Below are 26,838 nucleotides of genomic sequence, written 5' to 3'. Positions count from 1 at the left end.
GATCCGTTTCCAAGACTGAGTTTCAGGATTTGGAGCAAGGAGCCAGGCGCCTTGAGTTTGAAAACGCACCTCCTCCACTTCACGGGGAAAGAAAAAGACGGGCTGGGACCCGGCTCCTTCCCGGACTCCCGCGTTCACCAGGCACTTCTCGGAGATTAAAGCTTAACTGAAAAAATGAGGCTGTCACTCCAGCATGAGGGTGGCCGGGCCCAGGGCCGCCGACCGAATCAGCCGGCCTAATGTCGTTAGGTCCACATTAATAACAGGCGCCGCAGCCGTGTCCTGCGACTCGGACACTTTCCTGCCCACCGGGCTTTCCTTCTCCTTCTGTTTCTCACGGCAGACACTTGAGTCCTTTCTCCATCCCAGAGAATTCCCAGGAGTGAGATAAACCCACGGGCAAAGAGGGACTTTTTCTTCTTCTTAAAAGCCTTGAGCAGGAAAAAGCTGTTCCCATGTGTAACCTGGATGGTTTATCGCCAGCAAGGCCCTGCCTGCGGGGTTTGGGGTTCAAGACCAGCCCCCTCCCTGCAGGAGATGGGGAGGCTCCCATGGGAGTCGCCCCTTTCTCCCCCTCCCTCCCTCTCTCCCACTTTGATTCTCTTACTCATGCCTGCAAGCTCTCTCCTCCTCCTGACGCTCTCTCACCTCTCCCCTACCTCCCCCTCCCCTTTACGGTACACCACAGTGGCACCATCCGGATCCCAGGAGGCAAAGAAGATGCCTCGCTCTGAACTCTGCCCATCCTCAAAGGCCCCTCTCCGAGCTCCGGGGCCCTCTGGGCTCTGGTCCCTGCCCATCCCCAAAGGCGGGGCCCTCTGGGCTCTGGTCCCTGCCCACCCCCAAAGGCGGGCTCCTCTGGGCTCTGGTCCCTGCCCATCCCCAAAGGCGGAGCCCTCTGGGCTCTGGTCTGAAGTCCTTTGCCTCATTTTAATCCGGGGAGATTTGACAAATGGAAAAATCCTGATTGGAAAATGACAGCATCGTATGGGCCCACTATTAATATGCGACATGAAAAACCACTCTTCTCTCTCTCACTTGCTCTTTTTGTAGATTAAAAATGATTCATGCTCTTTTCAAGCGTAAAGTTTAAACAGCCGCCACCCAGAATTGCCCACTGCTGCTATTACAGCGCATTTGCTCCCAGCCGTCTCGTTTCGTGTGTATTAAAGAAGCAAAACAAAAAGTATAGGTGTCTAGTCTCCTTCAAACATTAGAATGTGATGGGTACGGTAGGAAGGCCTCCTTGAGCACCCCTTTATTCCAGCGACATCCCCCCAGCTGAAACCACTGTCATCAGCTTGTGGCCGTGTCCTTTGAGCCCAGTTAAAGTATATTTACATACAATTATGAATTCATAGAAAACACATGGCATCATCTTGTGTTTTATTTATATCGTGTGGTACTTTGGTTGCTCAGTCTACCCTGAACTCTATGCTTGTTGACCTGTCTTTAGATCATTCTTTCCCTTCCCCCCTCCCTCCCTCCCTCCCTTCCTCCCTCCCTCTCCTCCCCCTCTCCTTTCTCTCCCCTTCCATCCTTCCCTCCCTTGCTCCTTCCCTCATGGCCCATTGCTCCCTGGGCTTTCATGTCTGACCCTGAGCGATGACCACGCCCACCTGTGTCTGCTGCTGCTACCCAGCCCCCTCTCCGAGCTCCCTGGCCTTACGCGTTCTCTCTACCCACCTGGAAAGCCTTCCCCGACCATCCTCTCTCCTGCGCATCCGGCTTTGTGCTCTCCGTGTGTGCTCACCCACCTCCATTATTGCCCTTCTCACATTATGAGGCAGTCACCTGTTGTTCATCTCCCCTCAAGACTGTGATCGCCTCTGTTCTTGGCACGTAGCCCGGTAATACTAGGAAAACATCTGTTAACAAGTGTGAATGAAGCTCCTCTGATTGAGCAACTTTCAAACCGCAGTTGGCTTGCACACCTCCAGGGACCGGATGCTCACTCCCTAGAATCAGGTTCACCCAGTGGGCCTCTCCATGGAGACCCACCGTGGCTCCCTGTGGCAGAATCGGGGATCTCTAGCAAGGCTGTGCTGCCCAGCACCCCCTCCGGAGTCTGAAATCTGGAGAGAGAAGATTCAGTGGCTTGTGTAGTGGATTGAATTGTGTCTCTTGAAAAGATGTGCTGAAGTTCTAATCCCAATACCTGTGAATGTGACCCTTATTTGGGAACAGGGTCTTTGCAGATGTAATCAAGTTAATGAGGTCACATTGGGTTAGGGTGGCCCTTAATCCAATACTAGTGTCCTTATAAGAGAAAAGAGAAAGAGACTTGGTTACAGAGACATAAAGAAGGCACAGACGGAGAAGGCCAGGTGACAACAGAGGCAGAGACCGGAGTGAAGCAGTCACGAGCCAAAAATACCAAGGACTGCGAAAGCCCCTGAGCCAGGAGGAGGCCAGGAGGGCGTCCCCTCCCAGAGCTCTCGGAGGGAGCAGGGCCCTGCTGGCACCTTGGTTTCAGAGTCCTGGCCTCCGGAGGGCGAAGGCAGAAATTTCTGTTGTTTGAAGCCACCGGCCCTCAGGGTACCTCTGTCCCTGCTGTCCTCCACTGCAGCTGTTCATTTCCTGGGGCCACAAGCCTCCTGTGCCACCACTGACCCATATTCTGCATGAAGCCCACTCTTTTTCCACTCAGACACACGCATTTGGAAAGGCAAGCGACATGGCGCACAGAGTCACTGTGCACGGGACTGTCTGAAGTCCCGGCCCACGCTGCGGGAGCCTGCGCCCCGTGCCTCTCACCCTCCTCTTCTCACTGTGTCCTCATCGTCGGTGTCGGGGTCTCGCTCGTGCCTGGTGACCTGTGTCTTCCAGCCTGCCTGCACGGGGCCCTGAGTGTCCAGCTCCCCCCGTCCCAGGTCACAGAAAGCTTTCTGACCAGCTCCTCCAGCGACACCATTCTGCAGTTTGAAGAGGTTCAAGTGCCCTCTGCTGGCAGTTGGCTGAGTCCCTGCACGTCAGAGTGACAGCTAGGAGTGGAGAGAGGTGAACCCCATGTCCGCCCTCATCCCTACCACCCCTTCTTGTGTCCTGTCACCCATCACCTCCCACTGTGGCCCTCAAATGCACTAGGCCTCCACATCTGCCCACCTGGGATGTTTCTCTCCCGTGAGACTCCCAGTGTCCTCCCACCAGTCCATCTGACACCCCCCCAATCATCTCTAAGACTACTAAGAACCACTTCTTCCAGGAAGCCTCCCTTACTTCACCTAGGTAAATCGATCGCACCTGCTTCCAGCCCCACGGACCCTGTGAACACCCCTCACTCTTTTTTTCCTGCTGTCTGGTCCTTATCTGTCCACACACCTTTCCCCGAGGGGACCACATCTCTCCTGTCCTCAGCACCCAGCACATGGGCTCTGCTGAGGGATGTTTGTTGAATAGATGAATTTATTTTAGAGTTTCTGAGAAGGACTACTCGAAGGTGGGTGTCCTGGGGAAAACTGTATATATTCTTGGGACAAAAGCATTATATATAGATATGTACTCATTGAAAAAAATTCAAGCAACCTGTATAAAAGTTTATAAATGGAATATTGGAACTCCTGTAACCCTCTCCCCTCTAACATCCTGTCACAAACCACCACTTGTCACTTCATGGTTCATTCCTCCCAAACTTTCCCAAAGCATTCCCTTTTATTTCACTTTTTCTTTGTTTTTTCCCTTTTGGGCTTTTTTTAAATTTTATTTTTATTTATTTTTTAGAGAGGCAGAGAGAGAGAAAGAAAGAGGAACACAGAGCTGCTCCTCTATTTGCCCTGAGCGGGGACTCGAACTGGCAACCTTCGTGCTCTAGGACGGCGCTCCAACCAACTGAGCTATCTGGCCAGGGCTTAATTTGTATTGGTTTTTATAGAGACAGACATAGGAAGAGAGGGGGTAGGGGGAAAGGAAGCATTTGTTCTTCCACTCAGTCGTGCATTCATTGGCTACTTCCCATGTGTGCCCTGACAGGGGATCGAACCCACAACCTTGTTGTTTCAGGATGACGCACTTAACCAACTGAGCTCACCGGTCGGGGCTACTTCATTTCACCTTTTCTTTCTTTCCCTTTTTTTCTCTCTCTCTCTCTCTCTTTCTCTCTCTCTCTCTCTCTTTCCTTTCTTCCTCCCTGCCTCCTCCCCTCCCTCCCTCCCTCTCCCACTCTCTCTTCTCTTTCTCTTTCCTTCCTTCCTTCCTTCCTTCCTTCCTTCCTTCCTTCCTTCCTTCCTTCCTTCCTTCCTTCCTTCCTTCCTTCCTTCCTTCCTTTTTACTTTTTAAACATAAATGGGGTCAGACTATGCACATTGTTCTGTGCTTCATTTTTTTTCGTGGGCAGACCCATCGGAGCCCCCTCCAGGTCAGTCCCTATGGGTGGATGTCGTTCTCTTTAATGGCTGTAGGACGTGCCACACTCCAGCACTACCACATTGTATACATTCCAGATCTGGTGCAGGTGGCTTGTTTTGTTTGTTTGTTTGTTTGTATTTGTTTGCTTGTTTTTTGCCGTGGCAAACAGCATGCCTGCAGGCATCCTCATGCCCACATCCTTGTGCTCTGGGTCCGAGGGCAGACCCATTTCATATTGCAATAGACCCTGCCAAATACCTCGCGGGAAGTCCATACCAATTCCCACGCACATCGACAAAGCACACTGTGTCTATTTCTCTACATCCTTGATAGCCCTGGGCATTATGAAACTTTTAGAAAATTCTAAGGCAGGACCATGTGGCTGGATCCCCTCCCCTCGGCCCTCCTCCACCCCCCCTGGCCTGGCCCATTCTCGTTGGTGGCGCTGCCGGTCAGTGCTGAGCAGGTGTGGGTAGATGGATGGAGTGCGGGCAGATGCAAAGAGGCAATCAAACAACACGACAGTAATTGTGAAGCCAACTGGGAAATCCCTGCTTGGCAAAACCAACACAGGGTCTCTGAGGATCCCAAGTCCACTTAGGTAAAGGAGACTAGACAATCCTGGGGTGGGGAGGAGAAAGTGCAGGGTCTGGGATACCTTCAAGGGGGGTGGTTCTCATCAGAATCCAGAAAGGGCAGGAGCGTGGGCTGCGGGTCTGGGAGGCCTTGAGCGTTGGTTGGGGCACACAGACTGAGAATCTCTTTTGATCCAGAAACTCTGGAAACCCGGAGCAATTCCAAAGCACCCTCTTGTGGCCACATGAGGCCCAGGTCGAGAGCTCGGAGGAGAAGCCTGCGTTTCCACTTAGCCAGGGTGCAAAGGAACGGGCTCTGAAGGTGGGTGGGAACACTGGTCTTGGAGTCAGGCTGTTAGTCCCAACCATGTTGCTCACCATGTTGCTTTGGGAAAGCCAGTCACCTGCCAGCCTCAGTTTCCTTACCTGGTTAATACAGGGGACGAGATGACACAAACGGCTCTCACAGGTAGAAATGCTGACCACAGGCCAGTACGCGGCAAAGCTCTCGCAGGTGTTACCTTGACCTTTTCCATAGACGTGGCAGGTAGCTGCTCTCTGGCAGGAGGAAACTGAGGCTCAGAGAGGTTCGGTGACCAAACCTTGGTCGCCCAGCTGGAAAGTGACAGAAGTGGGGCTTGAAGCCAGGTCTGTGACTCCAAAGCCCCCTTTCTTCTGCTGTTTCTCATGTTCTCCGTGGTCCCCGCCATGTCTTCTCTGTGGTTGAAGGTGTCTTCTAGGGAGAACGGATTCATAGGGGCCGTCAGGGTCCTGGCAGGCAGCCCAGAAGGGAAGTGAAGAATCAGGGACAGACGTTCAGCCTAGCACAAGCTCGCACACAGTGCCCAGTCTCTGCGGGAGAGGAAACTATGGCCGCCACTCCTTTAGCCAGCAAAACCAAGTTCTCTGGGCCAATGGCTTACCCAGAAACAGACCTGGTGGACCTCAGAACTCAGCTCTTACCCGCTGCCCCATGCTGCCTCTGTTTACCTGGCACACCTGGATCTCGGCTGGGTGGAGTGGTTTGGGAACCACCTAAGATGGGCATAGATGACGCCCTACGTGTTCCCGGCTGGCACATCTCCATAGGGCTGGTCCTTCAGAAGATACGAGTGAGAAGAGGGCGGAGAGGAACCCCTGAGCTCAGAGGGGTCTGGGTTCAGACCTCAGGTCTGCCAGTTCCAAGCTGCATGAACCTGGGCAAATGGCTCTGTGCCTCAGTTTCCCCCCTGTAAAATGGAGTTACTCAGAGGATCCTCTAGAGCAGCTGCAGGGTTTTGTGGGTGAGCATGAGCCCCTGCGTGTTGCCTTAAACTGAATATCAAGCTCTGACTCGTGCTCACTGGTCTCAAAGAGCCTCACTCTCGCTGGGCCCGGGACAGGACCGGGCGGAGGGGGGCAGGCGAGGCAGGTGCCGGGCCAGATGTCCCTCTGCACTGCCCAAGGGGACCCCAGTGGGAGTTAGAAGCCCACCCAGCATTGAGGTGTTAGACTCTTTTATGTTTTGGACCAGACTTTGGACATTCCCTCCGAAGGAGACGACCGTGTGACAGGACTGGACACGGGAGAGCGGCCCTCCAGCGTGCACCTGCATCTCCCGGGCGCTGTCAGTTAATGTGCAAGTTCACATCAGTTTCAGTCATTTCTAAGCTAATTATTTTAATGTCACATGCCAATTCAATCAATGTTGAGCTGACGTTGAGCACTACTGAGGCTGCGCCCCACCAGTCTTGTGAGTGCCCCGTGACGTGGCGTGTTCTCCTGTGTCCTGGGTGGGTGTCGTTCTGTCACATGGAAACATTTAGAACACCCTCGTTTCTTCCCCGCCCTCTGGCTTTATAATGACTTTTAAATTTCTTAAACTATGAGGACAACTTCACACCAGGGAAGTGGTGCAGGGCTGACCCGAACCCAGGCTGGGTGTTCCTGGGGCTCACGTCCCTGCATGAGACACTCAGCTTCCGTGGGGACAGGTCTGGTGAGAGACCTCCCAAGGCCCCAGACCCATGGCAAGGGAAACTGAGGCAGAGCCCAGGGGTACAGAAAACGTGCATTCATCGAGCATTTATTTTATGAGTCCTAGTTCTAGGCTCTGGGACATAGCTGTGACCAAGGGTCCAAGTCCTCACCCTCTGTGGGAAGGACATCTGGTGGTAGCAGACAGACAGACAGACTGACAATCAGGAGAGTAAGCGAGTAAATCTCCAGAGCGCTTCATGGTGGTAGGTACGATGGAGAGGAATAGAACAGACAGAGAAGGAAGCCAGGTTGGAGGGTAAGAAGGATGCTCTAGGTCAGGGGTCCCCAAACTTTTTACACAGGGGGCCAGTTCACTGTCCCTCAGACTGTTGGAGGGCCGGACTATAAAAAAAACTATGAACAAATTTCTATGCACACTGCACATATCTTATTTTAAAGTAAAAAAACAAAACGGGAACAAATACAATATTTAAAATAAAGAACAAGTAAATTTAAATCAACAAACTGACCAATATTTCAATGGGAACTATGCTCCTCTCACTGACCACCAATGAAAGAGGTACCCTTCCAGAAGTGCGGCGGGGGCCGGATAAATGGCCTAAAGGGGCCGCATGTGGCCCGCGGGCCGTAGTTTGGGGACCCCTGCTCTAGGTCTAGGAGGATCATAGGGTAAAGACATAAAGGAGGTGAAGGAAGCGGTAAGCTCGGCAATTCACCTGGGCAGAGGGTGGCCAAACCTTTCTGTAAAAAAAGTAAATACTCAGGTTTTGTGCGCCCTCTGGTGTCTCACGACCCCTCCATTCTGCCTCTATAGTGCAAAAGCAGCATAGACAATACGTCAGTGGACGGGCATGACTGTGTCCCAATAAAACTTCATTGACACAAACAGATGGAATGTCATTTACCAACGGATCTAGGGGAAGAGAATTCCAGGAAGAAGAAACAGCAAATGCAAAGGTCCTGAGGTCACTGCATGTCTGATGTTTAGGGAACAGCGAGGAGAGCAGTGGGGCTGGAGGGGGGTAATCAAGGGGATAAGGTGAGAGAAGTAACTGATCTGGTGGCCCCTGGAGGGCTTTCTCTCTGAGTGAGACAGGAACCGATGGGGCAGGGGGAGCAGAGGGGGGCTCTGAGCCAACTTATCTTTTTTAAGGAGCACAGGTGCTATGGGAAGAATCAAGAGTCCAGTTAGGAGACAAACAATTCAAGTGAGGTAAGAGGCGGTGGGGGATTGGTCCCAGGTGGGGGCGGAGGAGAGGGTGCAGAGTGGTCAGGTTCTTGATATAGTTTGCAACTAGAGCGCAAAGGGTGAGCATGAGAGCAGGTGGGGGTAACTTCGAGGTTTAGACTTGAGCAACAGGAAGGAGAGGACTACAGAGAAACTGCAGGAGGAGTGGAGTGGGGAGAAAACTCAGAGCTCAGATGTGGATGTGGGAAGTGGGGGGATCGCAGCCTTCCCCGGGGAGAGGGTGAGGAGGCTGCTGGACGGGACTCTGGGGTCTCGGGAGAGGTCCAGGCTGGAGGCTTGGACAGGGAGTCCTCAGCCCACAGATGGTACTTAAGGCCCAGGAGACAGGTGGGGTAGGAGGATAGAGGGAGAGAGAAGAGGCCCCAGGGTCATCTCGGCACCCAGTTCTGGAACTGTGGCCAGAGCCAACTCCAGGCTTCACTGGACACACGCTGAGCCCACGTCTGCCGCTCACTTCTTTGCTCTGGCCGTGGGAGTGACCTGCACCACCTCGTCCATGTTCAGTGTCTCCCCACCTCCCTCCTTCCTGCCCTCTCTTCCCCCTGGACCCCGTCTGCTCCTTCCCCACAGAGCTAGGCCCCCTCCACTCCTCCTTTAGCCCAAGGGAAGGGGTCAGTGGCGGCTGGGCCTTACCATCTGGAAGGCTTGGTCCTCATTCAGGGTTGATGGGGACTATCACTGCCAGCCCTTCATGGATGTCTTTGAACTTGGGGCTGGTGGTGGTCAAGCCCTTGGCACTATTTGGGGCTCCCTCTCCCTCATGCTTGGTACATCTTATAACCCGGTCAGTCCCAAGTCATTCTTGGAACCCCTTTCTCTATGGTCTCACCAAGCCAGCAGAGTGACTAGAATCACCCCCTTTTACAGATGAGAAAATCGAGGCCCAGAGAGTTGAAATCACCTGCCTGGATGAGCAGAGGCAGGGCTGGAATGCAGCTCCCTCACTCTGGAGGTACATTATGTCTGCTTCCAGGTGACAGACGTGCTCCCAGGGGTGCCTACCATGTGCCAAGCACTGGAATGCCACCTAAGGGGGCAGTGTTGGCAGGAGGGCCCAGCCTCGGCGCTGGGGTGGAGGTGAGGGGCTACTGGACTCACCGTAGGAACCCTTCTTACTCCCCTGACGCCCGATCAGGACCCGGGAACAGAACATGCGCAGGCAGGCTCCGATGGCCCACTTGCTGATTATGCAAATGTCCCTGTCCTGTGGCAAAACTTTACCCAGAGGGGTTTTTTTAAGTGTGTTTGGGCCTGGATTTGCACTACAGACAGAGCTGTGATCAGGAGTCAGGAAACGAAAGTTGGATGACAAAAAGGAGTCCCCTGTATATGACCAAAGTGGGACAGGCCCTCCAGGCAGGAGGGGGAGCCCTGGGAGACTGTGAGGCAAGAGACAGATGAGGTGGGACAATGCCCTGCTCCCCCCCTTCTCCGAGTGGCACTGTGGTGTAGACAAGACTGAGATCAAACCCCAGCCCCTCTGCCATCTAGCTCAGGGGCCAGGAAAGCATTTCCCTACTTTCTCAGCCTCAGTTTCCTAATCTATCGAACAGAAAGGGCAAGGCCCACCTCTGAAAGTTTTCATTCATTCATTCATTTAACAGGCCTTTATGATGTGCCTCCTGCTTGCAAATCTATATGGAGGACAACCTTTCTTCCTAACTTTATCTTGCCCTGCTCCCTGTAGCAACCTCTCCCCCCCATTGCACCAAACTCAGGGTCTCCACTCTCCAGAATGCCTAACATCCCTGGCCTCAGTTTGTTGAATTGCATCAGTGAACTCTGCCTGGGAAGTGGGAGCACTTGAGTCCTTGGGGGAGCCACTGTTCTTCTTTGGGACATTGTTCCTTTGATTAAAATTGAGGAGGGTTAGGGGTTACCAGAGTGCCAAGCTTCGCACCCCTGGCTTTGCATCCTGTGATTCTGACCCGGATTCAGGAACACCTGGCATATAGTCAGCCTGTCTCCATCTGCACCCACAGAAGACAGCACTAGCCGATCAGGGCATTCTCACTGCTGAGCCCTGCAGGGCCCTTGGAATCTTTCCACAGGGCACCCGCCAGCCATCACCAATCAAATTCGAGTTGGCAGTTGAGATTAAACGAACTTTTCATTCCCAACCAGCGCATTGGGTTGGGTGGGAAGACGCATCAGAGAGGCACCAGAGGACACAGTCAAGGTGATGAGCACGTGGTGGGTGGCAGGGATTGGCACAGGGTGGTGGCGGCGAGAATGTGGGGCAGTGGTCCACTGGGTCGCCCAACGGGGACACAGAGGTGCTATTCCTGTCACATCAGCCGCTCTTTACAGTTGAGATGTGTCCAAGGTGGGCTTCACCTGGGTAGATTTTGTCCACGGAGGGTGAGACATCACCTGTGATGTCTCTGTCACTGTAGTTGGGCTGCGGTCGGGGACGCAGAGACTGGCTGAGCTAGTCTCCGGCCGCTCGGAGGGCACGGCCACGGTGGTGCTAAGCCTCAGATCTCAGGTGAGGTCGCCAGGGCAGGAAGCCCTCAGCCTGGCAGCCACAGGGGTTTATTTCAACCCTGAGCCCTCCACCCCAAGGAAGCCTGTCTGGTCTGATTGCAGCTGACAGCGTGCCGCAGGCTGGTCTTTGATTGAAATACTCCCATTATGTAAGGGGGTTAGTTACATAAATAGTCTTGTGATGTCTGCGTCATGAGTCCATGGAGGCACTGGTCTGGCTGTTGTGTTCTCTGAACGTTTTCTGAATCTGGTGGTCGGACCTTGCTCCACGGGGCCGGGTAGGCCAAGCACACCTGCATCTCTGGGCTAGCACAGCCCCAGGAGGGGGCCAGGGCTGGTGTGCCGGTGAATGGGTGTCCGCAGGGAGCAGTATCGTGCGATGGTCGTCACCAAGGGTCTGGCCCCGACGGCCAGCATCCCAATCCCAGCAGAGATTTACTGACCAGGGGACGGTGGGCAACTTCCCGAGCTTGGTGCCTCGGTTTCCATATCCGTTAAAGACAGTAAGCATGGCACCTGGGAAGAACACACGACTTGCTGCCTGTTACAGACTTGGATCACACGGTGAGGGCTGCGTAGTCATTGGATGACTAAGCTCAGGTGGCAAGCCGGGCTTTTGAACAATTACCGCTTCAGCTGCTTGTTTCTCTAAATCAAGATTTCCTGAATGTTCCACAACCAAAGCAAAGGACGGCTGATGTCGGACTGTAATCCATAAGCCTTGGTCTCAAAGTTCTCTGTCATCAAAACAGCTTCCTTGTCTTCTCTCTGTCTGCAAGACAAGTAGCCCGTGTGCGTCTGCGTGTGTGAGCTGCGCCCATGCTCAGAGCACGCGGCTGTCACTTATACGCTGGGCCGCCACATGGTGATTTTACTGGGCTTCTCTGCAGGAAAGTAATTTGAAAGCCCGCCACCCCAGATGAGCTCCCCCACCCCTCTGGCTTGACCAGTGCATGCCATTTGTCAACCGCCCCCTCTGGCTTTCAGCTTCCGTTTGCACCTGTGTTGGCTAAGACCTAGGAGTGGCTTATGTCTGATGACCTCCAGAGCTCCTGGACAGGTGGCTCCTGGTCATTTGTTTGGGAAACCGAGGAAAGCAAGGTCCTGTTGTTCTGTCGCACTGGGAGGAGGTGGGCAGATGACAGCCATTCAGTCATTAGCACAAAGTCCATCTCTCCTCCAACAGTCGCCTTGGGGACAGCAGAGCAAGCCAAGGAAACCCACCCTGCACCCTCTGGTCCCTAACACACAGTAGGTGCAGAGTGGAGTCGACTGGAAGCTGGGTTAGTCCCTGACGCTGGATGGTGTGCATAAACTTGAGGCGGGGTCAGCACAGCTGGATGGTGTGGATAAACTTGAGGCGGGGTCAGCACAGCTGGACTGTCAGAGACCCACGGAGGTGACAGCCGATGGGTGGGAAGGGATCCTACGGTTCAAGTCCGCACAGCTCACTTGCAGTGAACGGGGCTTCCTAGAAACCCTCTCTGTTGCAGGGGACGTGGTTGTGGAATGGAGCTTCCTGCTTTCAAGGCATCCACAGTCCCAGCGAAGCACAGACCGTTGGCCGCCATTAAAGCACAGCAACCACAGCGCCCTTCATTTTGGGCTGCTCTGTGCCAAGGCCCTTCCAGTCACTGGAGATAAAAGATGAACAGTGGACAAACTCCCTGTTTTCAGAGAGCTCACACAGGTGGGGTTGGGTGGGTGGGCCAAACCAGAAGTGAAAGAGAAGACAGGGAACAGTTGTTTCCAGTCCCCAGGGAGAATTCTCTTCAGTGGAGTGGGCAAAGAACTGAACTCCAGAAACCTTCTGTGAGAAGCTACTCTGTGCCGGGCCCCAGTAGGGGTCAGATTACAAAGGGTCTCCTGTATTAAGCTAAGGAGGTTAGACTTTATCTCCGAATCTATAAACACAGGACTGGGAGAGGGTGTCATATATAATGCTGGAGTTGGTAGTCTTCCCAGCTACTTAAGCTGGACTTTGAAAACTGTTGAGAGGATAGGGTTGGCTGAGCAGCCCTGAGTTGGGTTCAAGAATTAGAGGTTTGAGGCATGTCTTTGAGTGTGTCACCAACTATAAATAAGGAAAACAACTCCCTCCGTGCCCAAACACGGGACCGTGACGAGAGTGACTGTGAAACGGCTCTCGAGAGTGAGGCATAAGTGTAATTACTGTTTTTCCACCTGTCGACGTGGCCTCTCAGGGAAACAGGGAGCAGTCTTTCCCCGCAGGGATGAGAGGCGGGGTGGGGCAGGGCAGGGCCACAGATCGGGCTCTCGGGCCACAGTTCCCCGAACCACGGCTCTCTCCTCCTCTCCAGCCTGATGTCCCACAGCGGTGGCTCCCATATATATTCCTGAGTCGCAAGTTGACAGTCACATTTTGACAGAGGCACAGAAGAGCTGAACCCAGGACTTAGGTAAAAAAAAAAAAAAAATGTGGTCTTCTGGGCCTTCAAACCGGGCAGCACGAAATCAGTGCCCCGTGCCTGTGAGGAGCTCAGGGAAGCCACGTGGCGTGGCAGGACCAACACAGGCTTTTCGTGGAGACAGGCCTGGCTTCAAGGTCAAGTTCTACCAAGTATCAGCTGTGATCCTTGGGAACGTGACTTCCACCTGACGTTCTTCACTGTAAAAGGCAACGAGAGCGCCTTCGTGGGGCCGGGCCCGGGGAGGTCTTCCACCTGCCGCCGCGGGTTATGGCTTTGGCACATAGTAGGTGCCCAACAAGTATCAGTTAGTTCATCCATTCCGTTTTCTCTGCCCTTTCTTCTTCCCTCCCTCTTGTCTTCATTTTTTCTTTCCCTCTTTTCACAAAAAGTGGGGAGAACAGCCCACTTTGAGATCTATAGGAATTTTTTTTTTTTTTTAGAAAATATAGACCTGACTCCCACACAACTCACCGGCCTGTTGGGGGGGGGTATCAATATGAGCTGAGAAACAAGGGGATAATGTCACAGGCAGGCAAAGCCAGGTGGGCCGGAGCAGCTGCAGGTGCTGTGGAATCTCAGAGGCAGCTGTGACCACGCGGAGTGGCGGGAGACAGTCTCGATGCTCTTCAAAGGGAGAAAGGGCTCCAGAGAGAGGGACACAGGCCATGGAGGAGGCCAGGGAGGGAACAGGGCCGGGGTGGTTTGAGGCCAGCCTCCCAGCGGAGAATAATGGGGGAGTTGGTTAAGTAGGCCGGTGCTGGGTCATGGAGGGATCTGAACACGTCAGGCTGCGCGGCCTGGCCCCCACGCAGGAGGCAGCCGGCGCTCTGATGGGACAAGCGCGGGCCTAACCCGATGACCTTGGGCATTTTGTCCAGCCGCATGTGCAGGGTGGTTTGGGGCAGAAAGAATGTTTCCTGCCTGTACCGGTCAGGGTGGGCTGGGTTATGCTACAGAAACAAGTCACCCCCAAAACTCAGAGGCTCGAAACGATGGTGGTTTAGCTCTCATCCACACACAGGCTGCTGCTTTAGTGGTCACACTCCTCAGACCGTGTGATGTCCGGTGACCCAGATGCGCCAGTTCAAGGTCACCTCCATCTCGGTCCATGCTTCTCTAACCCCCACAGGAAGGGAAGGAGGCGTGGAGAATACCACACCCCCCACCGCTGGGCAATCTCTTCCAAACCCTTCATTTTACTAGTAGGAACTCTCAGGCCAAGGGGGAGGCGGCTCAGGCCGCTGTGGGCAGGTTTCTCGTGGGGAGCGGCTGTCTATTGGCCAGCAGGTGGGGTGGGGCCATCGCTCCTGGGTGAGGCCAGGCCCAGCCCTGTCAGTGTCCCCAGCCTGAGGGGGGACTCCAGGGAGGAGCCCCTGGCAGTGTAGATTGTGGTGCAAAGGTGTGTGTAGACCACCAGCCATTCGGGGACAGGAGGAGGAGATGGCAGAGGAAAGAGGAGAAGGAAAAGAAAGAGGCAGGAGGGGAGGAGGGGCCAGGCAGGAGGGGTAGGGGCCCACCAGGCTGGCTGGCATGGAGGCCTCGCCCGCCTGCATTTCCCAGGCAGCCTCCCTCCGCCGCCGACCTCACCTTCCCTCCGGCCAGTTGGTGTGCAGGGCCCACGGCCGGCTCGGGGCTCCCTCGCTCGCTCAGAGTGGCCCTGCTTGCGGCCCCGCCGGCGTTGGCACGGTGACAGTAGCCAAGTGTGCAAACTTGTGCCATTGTCCCCAGGCCAGGGGGAGCCATGGAGACTGGCTAATATGACACAGGAAAATGTTTGCTGATGGCAATTCTATGGGCTTTGTCCACCTCTTTCTCCATCATGACGACTCGATTTAAGTCCCTAACTGTTTGACTACAAATGCAAGGGGACCGTGCAACGCCAACCTTTTGTCCGGCTGCGCTGAATGGGCAATTCAGGCTTTGTGCAGCTCAATTGAGGAAGCAAACATAAAGACAAGATTCCTGAGAGCTCCGCTGCCTTCCCATGGATATCCCAGGCCCTCGTTAGAGAGTCCTCCCCGGCCACCTCTGCCCGTACCCCGGTGCCACCGGCCCTCGCAGGCCTGCCGGAGCCATGCCTCGGGGGTTGGGGTGTGGGGTGGGAGCGAGAGAGGAGAGGAGAGAGCCACTCAACGCTCAAGGACAGCGGGGAGAGACCGCCGGCCCGGCTTACCCGTCCGATTGTCCGTCTGCACTGGAGCATGGCAGCTGCAGGCCCGAGCCCTGGGGCAGGACGGCAGCCCATCTCCTCTGGGCCCAGCCCCTCCTCAGGCCTGGACTTCTTAAACACACAGACACGCACGCACGCACACACACACACACACGCACGCGCACACACACACGGCCCCCTCAAGAAACCAGGGAACCGAGGTCAAGGGGAGGAGGGCGTTGAGGCCGAGGGGGGCGTGGGGCTGAAGGGTAGAAATTTACCGGGAAATGATTGCATTTGGGAGCTGTCTTTTTTGTGATGGTCCCCATGGTGACAATTTGTGATGGCAAAGAATGTGGGAACGGGGCGCTGCCGCCTGATTGGGATGCTTTGTATCTGGAGAGGCGCTCCTGATTGGCCTGAGGGGCCCCCCAGCTCCGGGGACGTGTCCTCCGTTCAGCCCACTCGAGGGCGGGCGGCACAACCGCTTCCAGCTGGACACTTGGAGCTCACTGGCCGCACGGGCCTGGCCCCGGTCTGCGGCGGGAACCAGCTGGGCCACATTGGCGGGCCCGGACCCGGGCCCGCACCCCTGGTCAGTGTGGAGGCCCTGGCGGCAGGGCCCCGTCTGGGTGGGGGCCCGGGGCAGGCAGGGGCCCAGGGGAGGGGTGAGAGGCTGTGGGAGGTGGTCTGGGAGGCATGAAATTGCTGCAGATAGGCTTCTACAGGGGAGTTCCTGCTGCCACAGCCTGAGCTCAGCCCGCCAGGCAGGCCTGGGCTCGAGTGCCAGACAGGGGTCCTGCCTGTCCTGCGTGAGCGCTGGGGGTGGAGCGTGGGGACCGAGGAGGGGGGCTGAGCCCGCAGGGCTGGGGGTGGGGGTGGGCGGAGGGGGCGCCGCCAGGGGGAGAGGGGGATTGGCTTTGCCTGAAACTGGAGCAGTCACCTCTGCTCAGAACAGAAAACCCTGCTGGCAAGCTGTGCACATTGGCAGCAGGATGTGTGGGACCCACAGCTGTCCCGGGGCCAGGGCACCTGTGCTCCAGCCCCGGAGATGCTACCTGTAGCTGGATCACCTTGGGCAAGTCACTTGACCTTTCTGAGCCTCAGCTGCAAGTTGAGGGCAATGGACCCAGAAGGACTAAATGTGCTCGAGCCTGTTCCGTCACAGGCGCTCACGCAATGCTTCGTGGCTGGAACGGGTGTCCCACCACCCAGAACTGTGCCTGGGGTCAGGGGGTGCTGGGGCCGCGGCCCCTGGCTGCAGCCACACGGCCTTCGGGGAGAGCAGAGCTGGTGGCTCAGAGAGACTACAATGGCTTGTGTGTCCCCCAGGTCAGCTCTGTGCCCTCCCTGGAGCTGCCAGCCACCAGCAGAGCCACCCTCTTCATGGAAAGTCCCGTGAAGTGGCCCCCCTGGTGATGGCATCCGACAGTGACGTGAAGATGCTGCTGAACTTTGTCAACCTGGCGTCCAGTGACATCAAGGCGGCCCTGGACAAGTCCGCGCCCTGCCGCCGCTCCGTGGACCACCGCAAGTACCTGCAGAAGCAGCTCAAACGCTTCTCCCAGAAGTATTCCCGGCTTCCGCGGGGCCTCCCGGGCCGAGGGGCCGAGCCTCCGCTGAGAAGGGGGCCTGAGGACCGGCCCGCGAGGCTGCCCCTCGGTTCTGGCCCCGATTCCTGCCCTAGCAGTGGTGGGGACTGCAAGGAGAAGGCTCTGGGGAACCCCTACCGGGAAGGGTGTCTCTCTAAGGAGCAGGCCCTACAGGGGCAGAGTCCAGAAGCTGTCAGGCCTGGCCAGGTGCCCATGAGGAAAAGACAGCTGCCCGCTTCCTTCTGGGAAGAGCCGCGGCCCACCCACAGCTACCCCATGGGGCTGGAGGGGGTACTGGGCCCCAGAGAGGGACCTCCCTATGAGGGTAAGAAACACTGCAAGGGCTTGGAGCTCTTAGGGCCTGAGATGGCCCTGGTGCCCATGTCCCCACAGGCACTGGCTGAAAAGGAGCCACACAAGATGCCCGGGGTCTCCCTGGTGGGCCGCGTCAATGCCTGGAGCTGCTGCCCCTTCCAGTACCATGGACAGCCCATCTACCCGGGCCCTCCAGGGGCCTTGCCTCATGGCCCGGTCCCCAGCCTGGGCCTGTGGAGGAAAAGCCCAGCTTCCCCTGGGGAACTGGCTCATTTCTGCAAGGATATGGATGGCCTGGGGCAGAAAGTATACAGACCTGTGGTTCTGAAGCCGATCCCCACGAAGCCGGCCATGCCCCCGCCCATCTTCAACGTCTTTGGCTACCTCTAGCTGGGCCGCATGGGCCTTGGCCCCCACCTCCAGCCTGCAGGAGTGTTGGGGGCCCCAGGAGCTCTCCTTGTGAGGAGCGGGCTGGGCCATGGTGGCCTCTTGAGAACCATCTCTTTGTATGCGTGTGGGACGGGGAGAGCAGGAATGGGACACGGCCCCTCAGGCAGTCGCCCGAGCCTGGCCCCTCTCACGGTCCCTGGGCAGACCCTGGGCGGTGGGGCTTCGCCCAGGTCTGCCAGCCACCCCAGAAGCCCGCGTTACACATCTGCTCACCCGCCCCCCCTTGTGTGAGCCAGCCTCAGTTCTGTTCTTTCTGTTCTTTGTAAATATTAAGAATGTTAAAAGAATAAAGACATTTCTTTTTGCAGTTTTCACATGTTGGGTGTCATGACGGTGAGTGGTGCCCAGGCCTAAGAAACACTGGCTGTGCCCAGGATGGCTGCTTACGGGGCGATTAGCTGTAGGGGAGCCCGGGGTGGCCCAAGGGCCTCGTGCTGTCCGGGAATGGGCACTGGAGGCCAACAGCTCACTTCAAGAAAAGGAGGGTGGGGACGAGTCTGAGGGAGGCCTGGATCCCCAGAGGGTCCAAACTGGGACCAGGGGAAGGTGGAGATGTGGTCCTGGCTCCGCTGTGCGGTGTGGGGCTGGACCCGGCCTCTCAGGACCTCCCTGCCCCACCTGCAGAATGACGGGTGGGATGACAACGGTCCCCTCTGTGGGGACTTCCACTCTGATCAGGCCTCAGAATCCTTCCTAACACAAGGCTCCAGGATTGGTAATTGCTCAGGGATTTTCGCACTGTGCCCGTTTGTACCCCTGGGGGCCACATCTACATGCATGGGCAGCACGGCCCCCGGGAAGTGGCTTATGTCCAGTGGTCTTGGAGTACGTCAGAGCCACGGAGGCTGAACTGCACAGGCTAGAAAGTCCGCGGCTGGGACTCTCACCTCGGGCTTCTCCGGTCTTCAAGGGCAGGGAGAGGACCAGGAACAGGTGTGTGCCGTCCGTCCTCCTGTGCGTCTCCACAAAGGGCCCCCAGGTCCATTCGGACGAGGCTCAGCCCCGCCATACCGTAACACAGGACAGCAGAGTGTTAAAAGCACTCATCTGGGCTCTGCCTCCTACTAGCTGTGTGACTTTGTACAAGTTACTCAACCTCTCTGTGCCAAAATTTCCTCATCTGAAAATGTGATTGAAAATAGACCTGCTTCACAGGTTGTCGTGGGGACAATGTGAGTACCTGACACTCTGAGTACTACGACCCAAGTGATGAAAAGCTGCACCAACCAAAGGCGCCCTCTGCTGGCGATCTGGCAGTGTCTGTAAGTCCTGCCATGCTGGTATTGTGGTGATGTAATGGACTGGGCCATCCAACTCCACCCCCACCGCACCCCAGAGAGAGTAGAGCTCCAGGAGGCGTGTTTTCTCAGGGTGGGTGTTGCCCCAGCCCACCATGCCCAGCCCCCAAAGCTGGGCTCCACTCCACCTTTCCCAGGGGAACAGCTGGAAGTGTGTTCATTCAAACACAGGGTGACTTCTTCCGGAAGCAGAAACCTTTGCTAAGATGTGGCTCAGCAGAAGCACAGCCCTCCTCAACCGTACCTCCTCCAGAGGCGTCTCACTCAGACCACCCCGGGGTGCCTGGGGCCACTGCCTGTTAGGGCTCTAGGACTTAAATTGACCAGAGAAACGCCATAGATTAGGAGTTCACCTAATACCCAGCCGCACCCCAAATACATCTGAACAGCTTTCCGTTCTGTCCCGTCACTGACTGCCCCCACACTCGGCCGCATCAAGGTCGGACCCCGTCAGTCTGTGGGGACCAGGGCTCCGTCAGGGTTTTCCCCACAGGCTCGCTCGAGCAAGGCGGCATGGGGCGCTGGCCACGCACTCCTGGGCTGGAGCCCCCGGGGCTTACTGTGTGTACCCGGACAAGTGCCCGCTCCCTCCCTGGGCCTGTTTTCCCCTCTGTACCCCCGGGGGGAGGGCAGGGCTCTGCTGACTCCCCTCTGACCTGCGGCTTTAGTGTTGCTCAGAAGGCTTTTCCTCTGCAGGCAGACACTGGGACTCACTGGTTTCACGGAAAGGCAGTACGCGGGAGCTGGCGAGGCCTTCGGGGTCACGGAGACTGGGCACCCGAGGCCTCAGAGGAGTCCCACCCAAGCCCTGGAACCGGGGCTCCCCCACCCGCCGGCCGTTCACCATCCCGAGGCCAGAAACTACATCAGACCTGAGACTCTTTCAGATACGGGGCAGGCGGCCCAGGCTCTCAGCGAGGTGGCCTGCTCCGGTGTCCTCTCCCGTGGCTTTAATCACACTTGGGAAGAGAACAATGGTGAGCCACCACAACCTCCATGGAAACGGCTTGCTGGTCTCGGCACAGGGGTCTCACAACAACGTGCTCTGACTGTGCAACACTCGGCTTCTCCCCTGCCCCGTCGAGGGGGTGCCGGCAGCTCCGGCCTGGCTCACCCCACGGAGCCACATGGGGACTGAAGGAGGCCACGCAGGGGACGGGGCTTCGTGCCTCAAGTCTGGTGACTGAGCAATGGTTGACACGACCATCTCTCCGGCACCTTTGCTCATAGCAGCCAGTATTTAAATGCTTTTTCTTCTTCCCTGGTGTCTGAATTTTTGTTGCAGAGCAGGGTTGAGCAGGACATGAAGACAGTGCCTGGGGACACGTCTGTCGGCCCCAAGACCCTGTTTGTGGTGAAACTCCTGTTTCCCTGGCGAGTGAACCAGGACAGAAAACCAACCTCAATGACTCTGGTCACAGTGCAGGGAGCTGCCCCTCTCCCTGGGCTGTTGGGTCTCTTCTGGTGAACGAAGGACACACTCTCTTGTGTCCTTCAGAAGCCCAGACCAAGGTGACGCGTTCAAGGTGCTGCATGTCCTGTCCCAGCCCCTGCCCCGCCCCTACTCGCACCATGAGCAGGCGGAGGACCTCAGGCCCTGGGGCTCTGCTGAGAGGAAATGCACTGGGCAAGGAGGCATCTGTGCAAACATTTATTGTACCTAAGGAAGCCCTCTGGGGCGGAGGGTTCCCCACCCCCCGCCAGGCCGCACCCTCGGGGAGAAAGCTCAGAAGTCAGGTGGAGTTTCACAGACGAAGGGGAAGGGCTGGGAGCAGCTCTGCCGCGAGGGTGTCCAGGAAAGGCGAACACCCGGGCAGTGCTCCAGCCACAGGCCACCCCGTGCTCTGTCCTGCCAGCCCCGCCCACCCCAGGCATGGCGGTTCCTGCCATTCCTGATGGCGGAGAAGGTCTGGGATCTACTCAACCACTTGGAAATAAACATGGTTTTTTCCTTCTACTTGACATAGTTTGTTCACTGCTCTGGGCACAGCTCTGGCCCAGAGACCTGGCGAGGTCACAGTGGCTGCCCCAGCTCAGTGGGAGCAGGCCACAGCCACATCCGTCACCAGGTCCCCTTGGACTTGGGGACACTGCCGTCCTGAGATTTAGTGAAACAGTCTGAGGAGCCCTCCTTCTCCACGTGCCCCCGTTACTGGGTGTTCTCATACTTCAGGTATCTAATCAGCCTGCCCGGGAGTGGCAACGTGTCCAGGAGTTTTATACGGTATTTCCCAATGGCTTTTCGAACCTGCAGTCGGCAAAGATGAACCAGAGGTCTCGGAGGTTCTGGAGAAAGGAGAAAGGGAGAGCTGATTTGTCATTTGTGGGAGGGGAGGGGTGAGGTAGGAACAGGGGCACATGTGACCGCTAATGGGGTCATCTACTTCAGCCCTGGGCACAGGCTCTGGCACAGGGAAGGTGTTCGTTGAATCAAAGAATGCCATCCATTTAGTCATTCAACAAACACAGGCTGCTCTTTTGCTGTGCCTAGCTCCGCGTTCAGGTCTGAGACACAGAGGTGGCGGCCCAGGGCCTTTGCGGAAGGCTTTCACACCAGACGCTGCCCTCTGAGCAGGGTTCTGACAGGTGGGCGGGCATTTTCCAAGCAAGGAAAACAGCAGTGCCAAGCCAAGGAGGCCACGGCCGCCCAGGGGAGGCGGGACACGAGAGGATGGGGGGGGTGGACAGTGAGGCCAGGCTGCTGCGTGGCCTCACTAGGTGACAACATGTCGTCACAGCCTTTCTGACACTTACACTGCCTTTCTATTCCTTAGGACAGAACCCTCCCTCTGCAAAGCTGGGTCTCTTTCTGCGGGGAGGTAGACAAAAGGCCCCTGGTGGGCAGAGGACACGGGGCCACCAGGGCTGGGCTGGTGGCCCAGATAACTCAGGTAACTCTGGGCTTATCATGACACATCTCAGAGCCTCTGCCTGCCCTTCCTCAAAGTGCAATGATGTCAACATCACAGCACTGCGTGAAAAAGCAGGCAGAGGGAGTTCTGCAGCTGGACAGTGGGCTTTAAGGTAACCAAAGGAGGTATTGGTTAAGAACTATCTGTTACTAAATGTTTACTTCTGCTCGTTTTTCCAGGGGACAGGGCCTAGTTGTAAGGGATTAGCCTCCTCTAGGGAGAAGGGGGGAGGGGACGGTCAAGGGCAAGGCCGACATCTAAGCATGGACTGCTCCACCCTCTAGTGGCTGCAGAGGATCATGGTGACAGTCACCAATTATTCATGAACTCAATGAGCATCCAGAGCTGAGCCAGAGTCAACGCCTCCCTCCCCAGGAGGGTCTCAGTTCAAGTGCTTCCCAGGCATCTGCACAAATGCAGACGCTTACAGCTGGTTCAGGTTCAAACCGGGTACGAGGATCCGGGAGGAACTTGGTAAGTCCGAGTAGGGGCACTGGGACATAGGCCACCCGGACAGGCAACAAGCCAGCACAGTCTCACCTGGGGACTGCAGCAGCGGGGGTGGGGGTGGGGGCGGGGGGACACGACACAACCCGCTGCATGTCAGTCTCTGCGCCACGTGACTGACGAGCGCTTGGCGGGAGACAGGACTGTGCCCCTCAGAGCCAGAGAAGTCTGGGCAGTGAGGACTCCTCAGAGCGGGTGCCCAATGCTCAGCACTGGCAGCAGCACCCAGTTCCACTGCTTCTGACACCTCACCTGCCAGGCGAGCTCCATAATGCTTACAAGGGATTCTCAGCCTGGTTTAGCCAGGCCGCACTGCCTACATTGCACACAGCAGCTGGGCCGCGGCCAAAGGCTGCCTCACTGTGCCACGCACCTCTCCCCCACCGCGGGCACCTCAGGCTGGTGGAGGGAGGGGACGCTGAGGCCTACGGTCAACTGGCAAGCCCCCGACTCCCCAGCTCGGGGACGGGGGTCAGTGCTGCTCCAGGTGTGGTCTGTGGGCCGCCAGCACTGGCCCCGCCTGGGGGGCGTGCTGAAATGCAGACTCTTAGGCCCTGCCCCAGACCTGCTGAGTCAGCACCTGCATTTTCAACAAGAAGCCCTTTCGCTTCCTACACATCTATAGTTTGAGACACTCCAGGACATCATTCTTTCCTGGACCTCACCATACTGCTTTGCTCAGTAGCCCACAAAAACGGGCAACTTACTCCAAACATCCTGATATCCACTGGGGACCTGGAACTCTTTAAAACATCCTAGAACGTCTTAGTAGAAGAAATTGGGTTGGTCAGACCTGGGTTTGAATCTCAGCTCTGCCACTGACCAGTGATAAGACCTTGGCCGAGGTGACATGGTCTCTCTGCAGATCAGTGTCCTCATTTACAAAACAGAGAGTCACGAGATCGCTGTATGTGACACACAGTACAGAGCCTGGCAAGGAGTAGGTGCTCATCCCATGTCAGGAACGGTCACATGCCCCGCGCCTGGGCCTGGGTCAGGCAGGGAGAGCTGCCAGGAGCCGCCGCGACAGCCGTACCTGCCTTCTCCTTGATGACGGCCCAGTCCTCGTAGCTGTCGATGTGCTCCTTCAGCCGCGAGCACAGCTGCACGTTGCCCACGTAGTCCAGAAGGACGTCGATGATGGGCCCTGCCCAGCGGCTTACCTCAGGGGCAGACAGGACCTCGCAGAACTGAAAGAGAGCACACAGCAGCGCTGGGACGCCCAGGACCAGGGGACAGCCTCAGTGAGCTCCTCCTCCCCCTCCCCCTCCGTGACAACCTAAGGCTGGCCAGGGCAGGGGCCCTATCTGAGGACAGACACTGGGTGCACCCAGGCTAGGAGCCAGTTCCCTTCTCTTGTCAACACAGGCCTCTGCTGCCACTTGGGCCAGTCACATCCCCTCTCTCAGCCTCCACTCCCTTGTCTAGAAAATGGGTATATATCAGTGGTCCCCAACCCCCGGGCCGTGGACTGGTACCGGTCCATGGGCCATTTGGTACCGGTCCGCAGAGAAAGAATAAATAACTTACATTATTTCCGTTTTATTTATATTTAAGTCTGAACGATGTTTTATTTTTAAAAAATGACCAGATTCCCTCTGTTACATCCATCTAAGACTCACTCTTGACACTTGTCTCAGTCACGTGATACATTTTTCTGTCCCACCCTAAAGGCCGGTCCGTGAAAATATTTTCTGACATTAAACCGGTCCTTGGCCCAGAAAAGGTTGGGACCACTGGTATATATAACAGCGACGTCGAGGGTTTGTGAGAATTAAGGTAATATGAACGTAAACTTCTTTGCAAACAGTCGATGGCCCACAAATGAGGGCCATTAGCTATTATTATAATCATCTCCAAGAGAAGCGTTTTTCTAACTTCCTTTTCATATTAAGTTCTGACTCCTTAAGTCATCACCGTGAACGTGTCCTGCTCTGACTTTCTGCACCTGACCTTAGACCAACCTGTTCTTACCTCCATCCCAACATCCAACCTCACATTCCAAGCACAGGTTTGCTGCGGGGTGATGAACCCCTTGTTTTTGCAGTTCCCCACCAGTCCCCTGCTCCACTGTTCCTTCCTTCAATTCCCCAAGGTGGCAAACCAAAAAAAAAAAAAAAAATGATTTAATTGTTCGTGTGAACCACGAAGTTCCTCTGCCTCTGAAGCATGCTAACCACCAGGTTCCGCTGCCACCAAAGTGTGCTAACTACCAGTCTGCACGCCCTCCAAAGCGCATTAACCGCCATGCCTTGGAAGTGCAGCCCGAGTAGCCCACACCAGCTCCGAGGCGCCGCCCTACCTGGCGCCCCCACCCCTACCTGGACCACGCTGGGCGCCTTGTCCGCGGCGGGCGTGCTGTTGTAGCGGCTGGAGGGGGGCGGAGCGGGCGGGTGCGGGCCGTTGCCGTACAGGCAGGAGAAGCAGGGCTCGCCGTTGCAGCCCAGGTCCATGAGGAACTTGAGCAGCGACAGGTACTTCATGGCGAACATGATGGTAGCGGGGAAGGAGGTGGGGTGCGTGGCGATGTAGGCGTCGATGTTGGCGCCGTGGTCCAGCAGCAGCTGCATGGTGCGCAGGCAGCCGTGGCGGATGGCCACCAGCAGGGGGTTGATGACATCGCAGTTGGGGTCGGCGCCGGCCGCCAGCAGCAGTTCGGTGGCGTACACGTTGTTGTTGATCACCGCGAAGTAGAGCGCAGAGCTGCGGCGGTCCTCGTAGAGGCGCGCGCGCTCGGGCGCCAGCGGCGCGTTCACGTCGAAGCGCGCGCTCAGCAGCGCCTCCAGCACGTCGTCGTGGTTGCGCTCCGCCGCCAGGTGCAGCGGGCTGATGCCGCTGCGGCGCACTCGCATGCGGCTGCTCACCGGCAGCAGCATCTGCACGATCCTGTAAGGCGGGGCCGGCACGCACGTGTCACAGAGCGGCTCGCACATCGGGGCCATCCTCTCCAGCAAGGGACGCTGCGGGCCAGGCTTGGAAACTCACAGCTACAGTGTAGAGAGGCACGGGCCTACCTGTTGGGGGCGCTGAGGGGCCAGCCATTCTTTACAGTTACCACTTTGGGGAGGGTTGGTCTGCTGCTATCCCTACTTGACAGATAAGGCTCAGAGAGCTTCAGTTACCTTCCCAAAGTCACAGAGCCAGTAAGCAGTGGGGCTGGGTGACCATGAGGTCACCTCCCCTGTCCTGTCTCAGTGCCTCTTATGCTGAAGTCCGACTCTAGTCTTTCCCAGGCTCTCCGCCCTGACTGTGGGCTGGAGTGTGTTGGTCAGCCCCAGTTGGGGCTGGAGATCCCTGGCTCTACTCCGTCCTTGAATCAGGCACTGCACTCAGCACTTAACCTGCACTGATCGTTATGCCCTCCCAGTGGCTTTAAGAGGTGGGTACTAGTATTATCCTCCTTTACAGGTGAAGAACAGAAACCCAGAGAGTGTATGTGACTTGCCCAAGGATACCCAGCCAAGATTTGAACCCAGGTAGTCTGGTTCCCCTGGAGGGAGGGCCACACTCTTAACCACCCCCTTACTTCTTGTGTAGCATATGTCCTGGGGTTTTGTATTCTTCACCATACATTCACTTGACTGTTCCATTCTGCCTTCCCTGCAGCTCTGTAGGGTATCCAGAGCAGGTCTGTGGCTCTTTTTTAACGGATGTGGCTCAGAGAAAGGAAGCGAATAACCAAAGGTTATAAAGCAGTTCTGGGGGCTTGACCCCAGGACTCTTAACCCCTTGTCTTTGCTCTTTCCCTGGACCCTTGCCACCTGCAGGAACAAGTTCCTACAGTTTACTAGTGTTTACTAGTGTCATGATTCCAGACCCTAATCTGTCTAATCCCTGATGACAGGTGACCTTGCGGCCCCATGTGGGGCCCAAGGAGGTGGCCGTGGCAGGGCAAGCCGGTGCCACCAGGCTTGTTCCCATGCCTCTCTGCCTCCTGGCACGCTGACTTCCCCACTTCCTGTAAATCTCATGCCAGTGACCTCCTGCTAGGATCTCAGTGGAAAATGTTATTATTGTTAGTAACGGCTGTGTTGGTCTAAAATCTGCGTCTAAAACCTCAAAAGGAAATTCGCACACCCAGGGGGGCTAATTGCCTCCTAATTTCTATTTGTGCAGGCACAGGAGGCCTGACCTTGCTCTGTAGAGGTGCTGGTCAAAGGCAGGGCTGGGGCCTCACCCTGGACTGAGGCCATTGGCAACAAATGCTTGCTAACAGCCGTAACCTGCCCAAGCTCGGGAAAGAGCAGCGAGAGGGACTGCCCGGGGCCTTGGGCCAGATGGGGCTGGTATCTCTGGCGGGTCATGGCTGGTCTTCTGCAACCCCCTGCTGAACAGAGGGGAAGGGCAGAAGTGTGGGAACGTCACTGGGTGCTGCCTGGATTCCCTGGAGCATCATCTTAATAATGCAGTAAAACCGTCTTCCTGCTACACTTCCGTTGCCTTCACCAATCTGAACGTGAACACGTAATGCTGGACAGGGTCTGGGGACCAGTGTGTGTAGCTATCCCATTTTACAAAGGGTGAAACCAAGGCCTAGCTGTGGGGTTG

General features: G+C 56.4%; 2 protein-coding genes across 5 annotated transcripts in view; one reads left to right on the top strand and one right to left on the bottom strand.

Moving 5' to 3' along the window:
• The first annotated feature begins 10,296 nt into the window (after window positions 1-10,296).
• On the top strand, window positions 10,297-17,751 carry FAM181A (family with sequence similarity 181 member A). 3 transcript variants are annotated; one of them, XM_066342631.1, is made up of 2 exons: window positions 10,297-10,327; window positions 16,549-17,751. In XM_066342631.1, exon 2 carries the CDS (start codon window positions 16,635-16,637, stop codon window positions 17,511-17,513), a length of 879 nt encoding a protein of 292 aa, XP_066198728.1. In that variant the 5' UTR covers window positions 10,297-10,327; window positions 16,549-16,634; the 3' UTR covers window positions 17,514-17,751. The 3 variants fall into 3 exon arrangements, with proteins under 3 accessions (XP_066198728.1, XP_066198726.1, XP_066198727.1); XM_066342629.1 differs by lacking the exon at window positions 10,297-10,327 and adding an exon at window positions 13,020-13,055; XM_066342630.1 differs by lacking the exon at window positions 10,297-10,327 and adding an exon at window positions 15,765-15,811.
• A 2,758-nt stretch (window positions 17,752-20,509) lies between these two features.
• ASB2 (ankyrin repeat and SOCS box containing 2) overlaps window positions 20,510-26,838 on the bottom strand; it is a 41,627-nt gene continuing 35,298 nt past the window's right edge. For both annotated transcript variants that reach the window (XM_066342660.1, XM_066342658.1), the window contains 3 exons: window positions 24,612-25,176; window positions 23,327-23,480; window positions 20,510-21,157 (listed from right to left, as the gene is read on the bottom strand). In XM_066342660.1, the coding sequence (XP_066198757.1) occupies window positions 21,021-21,157; window positions 23,327-23,480; window positions 24,612-25,176 (856 nt within the window). In that variant the 3' untranslated portion in view covers window positions 20,510-21,020. The remainder of the gene's footprint in view (window positions 21,158-23,326; window positions 23,481-24,611; window positions 25,177-26,838) is intronic.

Source organism: Saccopteryx leptura, chromosome 6 (assembly GCF_036850995.1).
Source record: "Saccopteryx leptura isolate mSacLep1 chromosome 6, mSacLep1_pri_phased_curated, whole genome shotgun sequence".
NCBI lineage: Eukaryota > Metazoa > Chordata > Mammalia > Chiroptera > Emballonuridae > Saccopteryx > Saccopteryx leptura.
This window is presented reverse-complemented; position numbering and strand designations above follow the sequence as displayed.